The sequence below is a fragment of the Anolis carolinensis genome, chromosome 3 (genome assembly GCF_035594765.1).
Source record: "Anolis carolinensis isolate JA03-04 chromosome 3, rAnoCar3.1.pri, whole genome shotgun sequence".
Classification (NCBI taxonomy): Eukaryota; Metazoa; Chordata; class Lepidosauria; order Squamata; family Dactyloidae; genus Anolis; species Anolis carolinensis.
In genome coordinates, this window is record NC_085843.1 from 193,259,665 (window position 1) to 193,274,541 (window position 14,877).

At 38.2% G+C, this 14,877-nt stretch overlaps 1 protein-coding gene across 5 annotated transcripts in view; it reads left to right on the forward strand.

The window, feature by feature from the left end:
• tacc2 (transforming acidic coiled-coil containing protein 2) overlaps positions 1-14,877 on the forward strand; it is a 241,272-nt gene that overhangs the window by 64,291 nt on the left and 162,104 nt on the right. For all 5 annotated transcript variants that reach the window (XM_062976022.1, XM_016992233.2, XM_016992239.2 and 2 more), the window contains exon 6: positions 582-692. In XM_062976022.1, coding sequence (XP_062832092.1) covers positions 582-692 — 111 coding nt within the window. The remainder of the gene's footprint in view (positions 1-581; positions 693-14,877) is intronic.

Here is a 14,877-nt window from a genome sequence, read left to right on the forward strand (position 1 = left end):
TATATTGCTGCATTCAGGTCAAGTCTTGCTATGTCTGTGATTATATATCTGAGATTTGAATACCCAGTTTGGTTCTCCCCTTCTACACTGCCCCTATATCTCAGCATCTGATCCCAGATTATCTGTTTATCCCAGGTTATCTAGCAGTGGGGACTCATATCATCCAGTTTAAAGCAGATAATCTGGAATCAGATCCTGAGAAGGGCCCAAAGAAAACACATTAAGGTCACCAGGCTAGGAAGCAATTCAACAGGTTGCTTCCCTCCACCTTCCCTCCCTGATTTGTTGCCCTGTTTCCTTCTTTCAAACCTAAGATGAGTTGAGGAAGAAGTCTTAAGCCAGTATCTGGTCCTGGAGTTAATTTAATTAAAAACAGTTTCAATGCAAATTGAAACCTACTTTGCATTAATGATGTTTTTAAAAAACATTTTCTTTGCTTCCTCACCCCACCCAATATATTCCATTTTTTTTAAAAAAAAGGCATTGCCTTGAATTTCAGGACAAGCTTTGAATGAATAATTCTCAAGCCTATATACTTTCTCCTCTAACTAATGATATTCCTGCTTTTTCCCTAACCTCAGCACTTTTCCTGAGCTCTGTCACTCTTTCCTTGCTGTACCTGAGAAGGACATTATAGCAGTAGCAGCCAACGACACCTCAGATGAGGCGAGAGCTGACGTCAGAGCAGAAAGGTACAGTGGAAAACATTAACTGTTTCAGAGAATACTGCTGCTCTGGTTTCAGAATCATTTGTTTCGGAGAGCATGAAAACAAAGTTGACACTAAAACTGTAGCTAGGTTTGAGCTCTGCTACTTTTAAAATCAGTACAGATATTAAGATAATGATATGGAAGGAAACCAAAGCGTCCCTCCACCCGGTAATTGGTACTTTATTTGAGCCAGCAGTCTTTCACAAGCGAACCTGTTCTCAGGATTAAGTCTCAGCACTTAGTCATGTGAATTAATAACAGAGAGTGTTGTCGAAGGCTTTCATGGCCAGAATCACAAGATTGTTGTGTGTTTTCCGGTCTGTATGGCCATGTTCCAGAAGCAGTCTCTCCTGACATTTCGCCCACATCTGTGGCAGGCATCCTCAGAGGTTGTGAGGTATAATGGAAAAACTAAGCAAGAAAGGTTTATATATCTGTGGAAGCCAGTGCGAATGTTGTAATTAATCACCTTGATTAGCATTAAATGGCTTTCCAAGCTTCATGTCCTGGCTTCTTCCTGCCTGGGGAAATCCTTTGTTCGGAGGTGTTAGCTGGCCCTGATTGATTCATGTCTGGAATTCCTGTTTTCACAGTGATGTTCCTTATTTACTGTTCTGATTTTAGATTTTTAAAATACTGGTAGCCAGATTTTGTTCATTTTCATGGTTTCCTTCTTTCCATTGAAATTGTCCACATGCTTGTGGTTTTTAGTGGCTTCTCTGTGTAGTCTGACATGATAGTTGCTAGAATGGTCCAGCATTTCTGTGTTCTCAAGTAATATACTGTCTCCAGGTTGGTTCATCAAGTGCTCTGCTATGACTGACTTCTCTGGTTGCGTTAGTTTGCATTGCTTTTCATGTTCCATTATTCGTGTTAGTGGTCCTTATGTAGACTTGTCCACAGCTGCATGGTATATAATAAGACTCCTGCAGAATTGAGAGGATCCCTCTTGTCCTTTGCTGAATGTAGCATTTGTTCAATTTTCTTAGTGGGTCTGTAGATAATTTGTAGGTTGTGTTTCTTCATCAGCTTACCTATGTGGTCAGTGGTCCTCTTAATGTATGGTAAGAACACTTTTTCTCTGGGTGGATCTTTGTCTTTACTCTCATGGCTTGTTCTTGCCCTTGCAGCTCTTCTGATGTCTATAGTGGAGTATCCATTGGCCTGTAGAGCTCAGTTTAGGTGGTTTAGTTAACCTTGGAGGAGGTGGGGTTCGCTTTTGTACACAGAGTTACCTCTTCCCTTCCCTTCCCTTCATGAATAAACACATTTTCTCCAATACATTGAGAATTCGGGCAAAGTCCTTCCAGGGTGTGTGATGTAGCTCCCCTTTGAGATACCATTTTGTTTTATTTTCATGGCTGTTGTGTTTTAGCAAATGGGTGTCAAGCAAAGTTGTAATACAATCAAGTTTACTTGGCAATGAGATGATGGCAGTAAATATGTCACTTGGACACTGCAGTAAATACGTCACTTGGACACTGTGGGTCCAGGAAATTGTATAGATACAAGAATGTGGTCTGGAGAGGAGAAAATGACAACCTCACTTCCAGATATTCTTAGGACCCTTCCACACTACACAATTATAGTGCCATGTTTCCTATTTAACTCCCATGGCTACATTTTAGGGAACCCTAGGAATTATAGTTTGGGAAGGCACTAAAACTCTGGCAGACAATTTAAGGTGTCTCTTCTTAAACTGTAAATTCTGGGATTCCATAGGATGCCATTACAGCGGTTAAAGTGGAATCACAACACTATGGTTGCATGATGTAAAAGGGTCCTTAAACTCTGAGGTCTCATTCCTCTTTGAGGACTATTTGTAATTTCCAGCTCACATCCTATTAATGTGATGCATATGAAGTTGACAACTTAAACAGTGGCCCTAGCTGTTGCCACATGGTGAAGTTAAAGTTGTGGGAAGTACTGTATTATTTTTGCGGTGTCTTGGATACTTGACTACTTAATAAGCAGGTGATATGTGTGGAACATGCTGTGTTGCTGACTGAAAATCAAAATGCCAGTTACAATTTTTGTTTATTTTTTTGGGGAGGAAAAGCTGTCATTATGCATGAGAGAAAAAATGGTTTCAAATACTTTGAAATGACATACAAGAAATTTGCATTTTGAAGCTTCTGAATACCTCAGAAAAGAGGCTTTCGGAGACTTGACTTTTCCGTCCTTTCTTCTTTTTACTGCATTATTTAGAGAAGGGACATGTCTTTTCTGAAATAAGTTGTCAGTTGGGAAGTTTAGAGAGAAGTAGAGAGCATGTACCGTATATACTCCTATACTCCAAGTTTTTCAGCTCTTTTTATCAGCTGTAAAAGCCTCCCTTGGCTTATAATGGGGTCGGGGTCAAGCCAGGCAACAGAGCCTGGAGGCCATTGCTTGCAATATATGATATATTTCTCTCCTCCCTTATCAGTGTGTTTGTTTTTCCAAAGCCTCCCTTGCTCTTAACCAAGGGAATGTTTTGAAAAGGAAAATAAGCCCTTGCAAGTCAGGAAGAAGAAACCCATTAATCTTATAAAAGTATTTGTCCCTGAAATATTTGTTAATCTCTTCTACAGATGTGTAGGCACTTCCCCTTGCAAGCCTTTACAATCCCCATCTACCTAAGTATCACTCTATATATATTCATTTTATATATGAATTTAGCCTCATATGTTTGCAAGTCTTTGCAAATCCTATATACATATAGATATCTAGAGATTTCCATATACCTGTATATCTGTATCTATGTGTATACATTATTTTTATATACATTTTTGCCTCACATGTTTGCAAATCTTTGCAAATCCTATGCAGATATAATTATCTATATATAGAGAGATGTCTAGCTAGATATATATGAATACAGATATATAGGGCTTGGAAATACTACAGGGTAAATGCACACCACACACATATATAGAGATTTCTAGATAGATGTAGGGGGGAAATGCACATATATAGAGAGGATTTGCAAACGTTTCAGGTGGAAATGCATATGTGAAATAAGTATATATAATTATCGATCTATATCTAGCTCTGCATTGTTTATATAGGCATTAAATGTTGCCTGTTACTATTTTGGAAGCTGGTCTGAGTCCCCATGGGGAGATAGGGTGGGGTACAAATGAAGTTTTGTTGTTGTTGTTAAATATGGTAATACCATATTGTTTTTGTTGACCCTACTTTTCCACTTACAGAGTTAGTTTACTGTTTTTTCTTTGAAATACAGTAAATATTTAAAAATATTAAACTTGCTGGTGCCTCAATTAATGTAATTTTATTGGTATCTATTTTTATTTTGAAATTACCTTTAGCTGCTGCTGCATTTCCCACCCTCGGCTTATACTCGAGTCAATAAGTTTTCCTAATTTTTTATGGTAAAATTGGGTATCTCGGCTTATATTCGGGTCGGCTTATACTCGAGTATATATGGTACATTTTTGGGAAAACAATAATGGGCTACTTATTTTGATACCTGTGGCAAAAGGGATGGTGTCTTGAGCAGCAGCTGCTAATTCATAACTCCATTTCTTTATGCTTGCTTATGTGTGAGGAATTTTTATCACCTGTTTTTCCTGTCTGAGGATTTTTTCCAAGTAGCAGCAGCTGCTGCTTTGTGCAAAACAGCTTCCTTTTTTTAGCTGCATGCCTCTGGATATGTTGCATAGGAATATAGAATAATGTGAAGCAGAGATACAAGAATATGGGGCTTCCTAGGGCAATTTAGAAGGAAGACAGCCTTTGTTCAGATTTGCCTGTTTCAGGAGTAACACTATGTAACACAATTTTTGTTCCTGGGTTATACATGTTATTTCCTAATTGCTTCTATCATAAAAACATGGAAGAAGTATATTAAACTTTAAAAACTTTGTTTTTGTGGAACATCCCGCAGCACATTTTGCTATAGTTTTTCAATGGATATCTCATAGAGTCTCAACCAATTCAATACAATTTGTAGCAACCACAAAAATGAAGTTTTTGGTGTGTAACAACTACTTTCAAAGTAAGGACCGCACAATTAAACAGGAAATAACACTTTCAAACCAGGAACAGAAAAAAATTCAAATGTTGTTACATAGAGTGATATGTATTACTAGATTGCCTATCCCCTGTTTTATAGTGCCTTGTACCAACTATGCTTAGGAGTATGAGATCTGAAGCATTGTAACTTGGAAGGTTGGCCTGTACTCTTTTCTAAATCTTCTACCTTTTGTGACTTTTTCTATCTTGCAGTGGTACTCTTTCAGGTTTGGGAAATGTAGTCCCTTTTAGCTGTAGACAAAATTGGTCTATTTTTTTAAACTTGGGGCATTATAAAATATTTGGTGAGTGGCTCCTTGGGTGTGCTCAAACACAGACTAGCTGCTGAGTTTCAGCTGGTATAAAGTTTTGAAACTTGGACCCCATCCAGAAGACAAGGCACACCTACAGAACAAATAGTTCCCAACACCTCCAGTAAAGTAAGCCTCGAAAGAGTAATTAGAATGTCTGTTTCAAGGGGGAAATCACCTTTTAAAAGCTCAAATGATATATTATCCAGTTCTGTGAATCTGCTTGACTCTTGCCTCTCAGCAGGAGAAAAGCAAATAGGGAACACTTGCTTAATTCTTCTCACTATTTTTCATGTCATACTTCACTTCTCAAGTTGGGTTTTGTGTTGTTTTGTTACTTATAGAGAGAACAATACAGAGATCCTATATCCTTTCTATGATGGACAGAATTAGTCCTGTCAAAAGAAACTTTCATAAGTTGGGAAAACTAGATGCTAACAAAGCTGGATAGCAAATGTGTGCTGAACTTTTACGCTGTAAGAGGATTTTTTTTTTGTAAGACATCACCAGCTATTGAAAACCTAAATAATTTGATGTTCCTCTGGATATTAACACTTCCTTCTATGCAAAAATCCAAACCAAAATTTTATTGTGAAAAGGAGAATCACCTTTTATCAATCTACTTTAGTTGTTGATATTATTTGTTTATTTATTTACTTTTATCTTGCTTTTCTCCCACGGATGGGACTCAAAGTGGCAAACAAAATAGAAAAAAAAAACTACATAATACAGATAAACATCATCCCCCCAACCTGGCATATAACCGATAAATCATCCTATTGTGTAACACACAAATTACATAAATATAAATAAGCCTAAACGTGATCACATGTATCATTCTAATTAAAATCCCTATGCCTCATGCCACTGAGGTTGTCCTAAAACATTAAAACCTTAAACTAAATGTTTCAGAGCTCCAATTCTTTGGCCATATGACCCTGTCTGACCAAGGTAAGCTGCTCTTTTGTGTTGTCAGGGAAGGCCTGCTTCCATAAAAGGTTTTCGCCTGAGAGTGAAAGGCCAATAACAAGGGGGCTGTATGTACCTCTTTGGGGATGGAATTCCAGAACCATGGGGCCACTACCGAAAAGGCCTTGTCTCTCATTCCCACCAACTGTACTTGTGCCGGAGGCAGGACCTGATGATCTCTGGGGTTAAGTGGGCTGATAGGAGGAGATGCAGTTCCTCAGGTAAGCTGTCAAGGAAATTGGGAAGGCATTCTTTCAGGTATTTATTTATTAATTAAATGTACCAGTTTCCAAATGCACATTTTCTTAGGGGCAACATAGACTAAAATCAAAATAAATTCACCATCACTAGTTGAAGGCTTTAACTTTAATAACAGCATAGCATGATTTCCAAATGAAGCTCCCAAATAATAATTTAAAATGTTCAATGGAAATGGCTGAAAATGTTGTCTGAGTCTAGGTGTGATAAATGATCCATAGGAGCTGGAGGAGGAAGAAGACAAGAGTGGGACAGATGGAGGAAAACCTGTGAAAGACGTTGTGTACAAAACCATGAATATGCTGGTGAAATCAAACCAAAACAAACTGGAAAGTCTCAATACTTCCAGGTATTCCCCCCCTCCCCGACTTTTTTCTGGACTTGCCCTCTTGATTGGCATGTAGACACTGTCATGCATAGATGACACTCACTTTACTATTTTTGTTTTTTTTAGAGAGGCTGGAAGTCTCAATTTTCTAGTGATATCAATTTAAGTGCTCCTGGCCTGGCCGGAAAGCAGTCAAGGAGAATGGAAAGTGGTGTCAGATGTCAGAAGCAGTAAATCCAGTTTGGATGTGTCCTGCCAGTTTGCTTCTGGCACGTTAGGATTCACTATGCTGGCTAAATTTAAATTCCTCCAAATGTGGGATTTCCTTTAATTAAGTGAGATCTCTACTGAGATGCATGTTTTTTTTTTAATGCAACATGACCCCATTCATATATCCACTCAAAATAAATAATAATAATAATAATAATACGATTTTACCATTTATGTGTTTTAAATGCAATTTTTTATCCTGTATTTTTGTTTTAATTGATATATTGTATTACTGTTTTATCTTTTTATAGTGTGATCTGTATTATGTTGCCTATATTTTGTCCTGTGTTGTTTGGGCCTCTGCCCCATGTAAGCCTCCCCGAATCCCCACGGGGAGATGGTGGCGGGGTATAAATACAGTTTTATTATTATTATTATTATTATTATTATTATTATTATTATTATTATTATTATATATATATAAATGTAATGTGCGGTTTTACTGTGGAGTAAACAAGAAAACCACTGAACCCAATCGCACCATAAACAATAAACATAATCATCCAATCTATGTCTTTCAAATAAACAAACAAAAACTAGAAAAATAAAGTCCAAATTAGAAGATGTGGAAAAACTGTTTTCCCCCTGGCTGCCAGTCAGAAGGGTAGGCCCTTCCCCCTTTAGGCCCTACCCCCTTCGTCTCCTAGCAACCCACTCAGCCACAATGGCGACAGGCAGAGTTAGGCCTCACTTAAGCCTCTACCACACTGTTGATAAAATACAGATTATCTGATTTAAACTCGATGATATGGCATTGTAGACTGAAGGCCCTTCCACACATCTATATAACCCAGAATGCCAAGGCAGATATAATCCACAGTATCTGCTTTGAACTGGGTTATCTTGAGTCCACACTGACATTTAATCCAGTTCAGTGTGGATTTTATACAGTTGTGTAGAAGGGGCCCACATAATCCAGTTCTAAGCAGATAAGATTATAAATATAATATATAATAATTACTGTGGTATAATAATACAGAACAATATAATCCCTAAAATCAGGACAATAAATAAAGAGCAATACTCTGAAAACAGGGGAATTCCAGATAGGAAACAATCAGGGCCAGCTAACACCTCCCAACAAAGGATTCCCCCAGGCAGGAAGCAACCAGGCTTTGAAGCTGCAAAGCCATTAAATGCTAATCAAGGTGGCTAATTGCAGCATTCATACCTGCTACAACTGAGACTATTAATTGTTATTCAACCTGGCCAACCAAGGATTCCGCAAGGTAGAAAGTGGCCAGGCTTGCAAGCAGCAAGGCTACTCAGTGCTGTTCATCTTGGCCAACCAAGATTTCCCCTAGATAGAAAACCCCCAGGCTTTGAAGCCATGAGGTTATTCCATACCATTCAACCTGGCCAACAAAGGATGCCCTATGTAGAAAGCAGCCAGGCTTTTAAGCTGCAAGACTATTCAGTGCAATTCAAGCTGGCCAAACAATGATTTCCCTACAAAGGAAGTAGCCAGACTTCAAAGCAGCTCTTTGATTGAGGGTGCTACTCCAGCTCGCCAAACAAGGATTCCCCTAGGTATAACACAGCCAGGCATTGAAGCTGCAAGGCTATTCAGTGCCATTCAACCAGACCAAAAAATGATTAACCTTTGTAGAAGGTGGCCAGGCTTTGAAGCAGCGATACTACTATTGAAGCTGATCAACCAAATATTCCCCTAGGTAGCAAGCAGCCAGGCTTTGAAGCAGCTAGGCTATTCATTGCAATTCTAGCACCCCAAAAAACCATTCACCTAGAATGCAAATACCCAGCTTTCCAAGCAGCAAGCATATTCCATTGTATTCCAGCTCACCAAACAAGGATTCCCACCTGGGGAACAAATGATTCCCATAAGCCACAGCAATGTGTGGCCTGGCACAGCTAGTAATAATAATAATAGTTCTTCAATTGAGCTAATTTCATAATTGAAGCTAAGGACATACAGTAGAGTCTCACTTATCCAAGCTAAACGAGGCGGCAGAAGCTTGGATAAGCGAATATCTTGGATAATAAGGAGGAATTCAGGAAAAGCCTATTAAACATCAAATTAGGTTATGATTTTGCAAATTAAGCACCAAAACATCATGTTATACAACAAATTTGACAGAAAAAGTAGTTCAATACGCAGTAATGTTATGTTGTAATTACTGCATTTATGAATTTAGCACCAAAATATCACGATATATTGAAAACATTGACTACAAAAATGGCTTGGATAATCCAGAAGCTTGGATAAGCGAAGCTCGGATAAGTGAGACTCTACTGTAGTAATATGTTCTGTTTAAGTATTACATGGGCTTTATTGGTCTCTGTACTAGAGCTTGGAAAATTTTGATCAAACTTTATAATCTCTTTTGAAACAACTATTGTGGCAGAATTTTTCATAATTTGTATATTATGTTCCTTTTTAGGGGTTGGGTTGAGGAATCTATATTTAAAAAGTAATCCATCTTTAAAAAATCCCTTCAAAGCATAAATAAATATCAGTTCCTACACAAAACATACTTCAAATTATTACTTGCTTTGCAAAAGGAATATTGTTATGCATGTACAGATAACATCTCTGTAAAGCATTACTGCATGCTCTATTTCAGTCTCTCTCGGTCTCAACGAATAGGGCGAGTAAGAGCTCTAGTCCAACACATCTGGAACCCACTGAGTTGGGGGAGTTTTCGCTGTATTGCAATTCCAGCCAAAAATGACTGCTTTGCATCAGGGGATATTACCTGGAGATTTAAACAATTGAATTGGATAGCAAATAAATCTAGTAGCTAGCACAATGATACTCAAAGTATTTGCATTTATGGTAGCCAGGTGGAGACCTCCCTCTCCATGATATTTTTCTTGTTTTCTCAGTTGTCAAGGTAATTAAGAAACATGAAACAAAAGCTGCTTATTTCTCAAACAATGATTTCATTTTTGTGTTTGTTTTGCATCAGAACAGAGTAATGCTTTATAATATTTTAAACATCCTCCCACCCCCAGTTTTATAACTTGGTCGCCTTCATGTTATCTAAAATATTCTGGAAAATATGTGATGTGTAAAGCAAATAGGTTTTCTTCTGGTCCCCCCACCCCCACCCCATGTCAGGAGTGACTTGAGAAACTGCAAGTCGCTTCTGGTGTGAGACAATTGGCCATCTGCAAGGATTTTGGTGACAGATTTTAGGGTGATGACCTAAATTAGGTTTTGAGTCAGCCACAAATATTTAAGAATACAATAGGTGGTTCTTGAGATCATGGTTCATTCTTCAATAAGACCGAGAGCTTTAAAAGAGCAAAAACTGAAGAGTCTAGCTTAGTCAGAGACATACTGTAAATTGGAATCTTTAAGACTTTAGTACATTTTCTTTGGATGGAAGGCAGAAATCAAAATAGGTACAATGGCTTACCAGGGAGTTGAAATGAACCTGGGATCCTTTGTAGGGCAAGAGAGGAAGAAATGTTGGAGATGATGTCAACGAGAGCATCTGGCGGTTATGATGCAGCTGTAAAAAAAGTGCAGGGCCATCTGTGCTGTGTCTGGTTTGGTTGTACAAACGTTCCCCCTGCAATGTGTAGCTGATCACCGGGATCTTTATTGCAAACACAAATGTGAGCGTAAAAGCAAAAAGATAAAAACAAAATGAAGCCTGAGATAATAGGTACTGAGGGAATGTTTAAAGATGTAAAGGTAGGACTATCAAATTTAGGACTAGATACGTTTAATTCCCCAGTGATGATTTGAGAAGTTGTGTTGTCATCTTGTGCTGTATAAAAAGTATACACGTCATAAGAGGATGTGTTAGGGTTGTACTGTTCTGAACGTTAGTGCCTTAAACAAGAGACAACATCTGAATGGAATGAAGGAAACTCTTCTTGGATCTTGTCACTAAGCCCAAGTTGGAAGCAGGGAGATTACTTAGTTTTTGGGACTCTTTCCACCAGTTCTGGCTGACGCTCAAGATCTCTTTGGGCCAACTTTTGTTTTCAGCTGGAAACTATGCAAAGTGTCATGATTTCATAGTGTTGAGACCCAGTAAGCTGAGGTTTGGTGGCTTCAGTGAACATTTCCATTCCTTAGATTAGTAAAGGTTTATAGATGTGGATTGGACCCCCTCCCCATACAAATTGGAATGGAAAGTAAAAGTTCTTACCAAGCCTCAAAGTCACATATCAAGACTGTTGATACGTGAACAGCTTTAATTTTCAGCCACCACAAATAATTTCCATGAGGTTTAGATTCATGTGCAGGAAGCAGCTTTAAATATAAGGTTCTACTTTAGTTAAATGGGTCTTTCCTGGAAAATGGATATCTGTGGTCAGCTAATTCACTGAGCTAGAACTGAACATGTAAGTACAGTAGAGTCTCACTTATCCAACATAAACGGGCTGGCAGAACGTTGGATAAGCGGATATGTTGGATAATAAGGAGAGATTAAGAAAAAGCCTTAAACATCAAAATAGGTTATGATTTTACAAATTAAGCACCAAAACATCATGTTATACAACAAATTTGACAGAAAAAGTAGTTCATTCCACATTAATGCTATGTAGTAATTCCTGTATTTACGAATTTAGCACCAAAATATCACAATGCATTGAAAACATTGACTACAAAAATGTGTTGGATAATCCAGAACGTTGGATAAGTGAGACTTTACTGTATTAGTAGCTCAATGGAACTTACCTCTGAGTAAAAATACACTACTGAGTTGTTTTGTGAACCTATAAAAACACAATAATGACTTATAGTTTATTTTTTCCATGTCAGGAGCAACTTGAGAAACTGCAAGTCACTTCTGTTGTGAGAGAATTGGCTGTCTGTAAGGATATTGCCCAGGGGACACCCGGATGTTTTGATGTTTTTACCATCCTTGTGGGAGCCTTTTCTCATGTCCCACCTATAGTTGATGAATACAATTTTATTTAAAGTAAAATATTTAGAATTGTAAGCCGCCCCGAGTCCCCACGGGGAGATGGAGGCAGGATATAAGAATAAAATTATTATTATAAAAATTATTATAGAAGGGAGCCCTGGTGGCGAAGTGTGTTAAAGCGCTGAGCTGCTGAACTTGCGGACCAAAAAGTCCCAGTTTCAAATCCCAGGAGCGGAATGAGCGCCTGCTGTTAGTCCCAGTTCCTGCCAACCAAGCAGTTCGAAAACATGCAAATGTGAATAGATCAATAGGTACTGCTCCGGTGGGAAGGTAACAGCGCTCCATGCAGTCATGCCGGCCACATGACCTTAGAGGGGTCTACAGACAACACTGGCTCTTCAGATTAGAAATGGAGATGAGCACCACCCCTCAGAGTCAGACATGACGTCTGGACCTAACGTCAGGGGGAACTTTTACCTTTACCTAAAATATTTAGAAAAATGAGAATCTTCTAGGAATCACTGTGCAGTTTTGCTTATGGGTTTCAATGTAAGATTTATATTTTCCGTCAAACCCATGCCATATACAGACACCCCTCCACACTTGTTGTGATTAGGCAGAAAACCTGAAAACATGGGGGGGGGGGGACACAAAAAACTACTGTTTGTTTTTTTTAATCTGAGAGAATACCATTCTAGGAATCCATAGGTCCTCCAGCCCAACTTTATAGTCAACTTCTGCTGGAAGCTGGAGGACCTAGAGATTATTGTCAACTTTTACTAGAGGTTGGTGGTCTTATAGAGAGTGACTCTATACATCAGTGGTTCTCAACCTTCCTAATGCCACGACCCCTTAATACATTTCCTCATGTTGGGGTAACACCCGACCATAAAATTATCTTCGTTACTACTTCATAACTGTAATTTTGCTACTGCTATGAATCATAATGTAAATATCTGATATGCAGAATTTTCATTCACTGGACCAAATTTGGTACAAATACCCAATACGGCCAAATTTGAATACTGGTGGAATTGGGGAGAATTGATTTTGTCATTTTGGAGTTGTAGTTTCTGGGATTTATAGTTAATCTACAATCAAAGAGCATTCTGAACTCCAGCAACGATGGAACCAAACCAAATGTGGCACACAGAATTCCCAAGACAAATAGAAAATACTGGAAAGGTTTGGTGTGCATTGACTTTGTGTTTTGGAGTTGTAGTTCACCTACATCAAGAGAGCACTGTGGACTCAAACAATGATGTATCAGGACGAAACTTGATACAATATACTCAATATGCCCAAATGTGAATACTGGTAGAGTTTGGGAAAAAAAGACCTTGACATTTGGGAGTTGTAGTTGCTGGGATTTATAGTTCACCTACAATCAAAGAGCCCCTTGAACCCCACCAATGATAGAATTGGGCCAAACTTCCCACACAGAACCCTAATGCCCAACAGAAAATACTGGTCTTTGGCGACCCCTCTGACACCCCCATCATGGCCCCCAGGTTTAGAAACGCTGCTATACATAGTGTGATTCGATGGTCAAGTTGTACTAGAGAGCCTAGAAATTTCTCAGGAAAACATTGTACTCAAATCTATGAACAATCAAATCTACAAAAGGCAAACCTGCAAATGCAGAAGGTCAACTATATGTAGGACATGGCGGCGATACTAGCTCTTATAGATTGAAAAAAAAAATGTCTTTGTTGTACCTCTTGGTTTTAATCCCAATCACGTCAATGAGTGGAGAAATTGAATAGGTAAACTAAGCAGGGTTTGTTTCCTTTTTGTCTCATATGTTTCACCTCTAAGATACAAAAGTTGAGGTAAGCCTTATGTGTTGTCCATAAGAAAAATAACAAAATGTGTATATATGTATGGATTTTTTTTTGTGTAACAAGTTATCAAGTTTCATTTTAGTAGCAGTTTATCAAGGAAGAGAAAATTAATTTACTGGTGTAATGCGTATTGTTTTTGACTTCTTTTAAAATAATACTTGTAAGGCCATTATAAATGGATTATGACGGTACGTTCTCAAGTTTTGGGCTACTCTGTTATCATTTCTAAGGGTCCTTAGCCTCCCAAAAATAGTAATTGAAACTCAATGAGCCACAGTGTGAAAGCAAGAAAGGTTTTCTAAATATATATATAACATTGACAGGCACAGGATACTTTCTAAAAAGGGCAATGAATAACAAATCATTTTTGAAAAGTAATTTTCCAGGCTCTGATGCTACTGTGGGTTCATAAGACTAAAGCAAAACATTTAAAAAAGATTTTGTTATAGGTCATTCAGATATTAATTCCCGATTTCCTTTATCTCTTTTCACCCACAAGCTCCAAGGCATGACTAGCCCTGAAAGGGATCTCTAAGGCCCTTTCTACACTGCCCCATAAAATCCAGATTATCTGTTTTGAACTGGGTTATATGGCAGTGTAGACTCATATCCAGTTCAGAGCAGATAATCTGGATTATATGGCAGTGTAGAAGGGGCCTCAGTGCAGGAGAACCTGTCACACCAGGATTTCTATGGTTTACATAATTGTTGCTGCAAATATATAGTGCCTTCTTGGTATAGTCCAAAACATCTAGAGAATACTAGCCTAGTCTTTGGTAATTTGCTTATACAGTTTGAGTATCTCTTATCAGAAATGCTTGGGACCATAAGGTTTGGGATTTGGGATGTTTTTCAAAAGTATTTTGAAATATCTGATTTGCATATATGTACATTAGGAGATACCTTAGATAGGGGACCCAAGTCTAAATCAGAAATTTATGTATCTTTCATATAAACCTTATATAAATAGCCTGAATGTATTTTCATACATTTTGAATAGTTTTGTATACATTATTTTTAAGAAACTTTATTAACAGGTTTATACACATTGAACTATCAGAAATCAAAAGTGTTGCTATCCTAGCCACCCATGTGGACAATTTTGGAGTATGTTAAAGGATGAATGCATATGGACATTAGGTCCCTTTCACAGTATAGAATTGTAATATTTTGACTCCACCTAGAATCATAGAATCATATAGTTGGAAGAGACCTTGTGGGCCATCCAGTCCAACACCTTGCCAAGAAGCAGGAAGATCACATTCAAAGCACCCCCAACAGATGGCCATCCAGCCTCTGCTTAAAAGCCTCCAAAGAAGG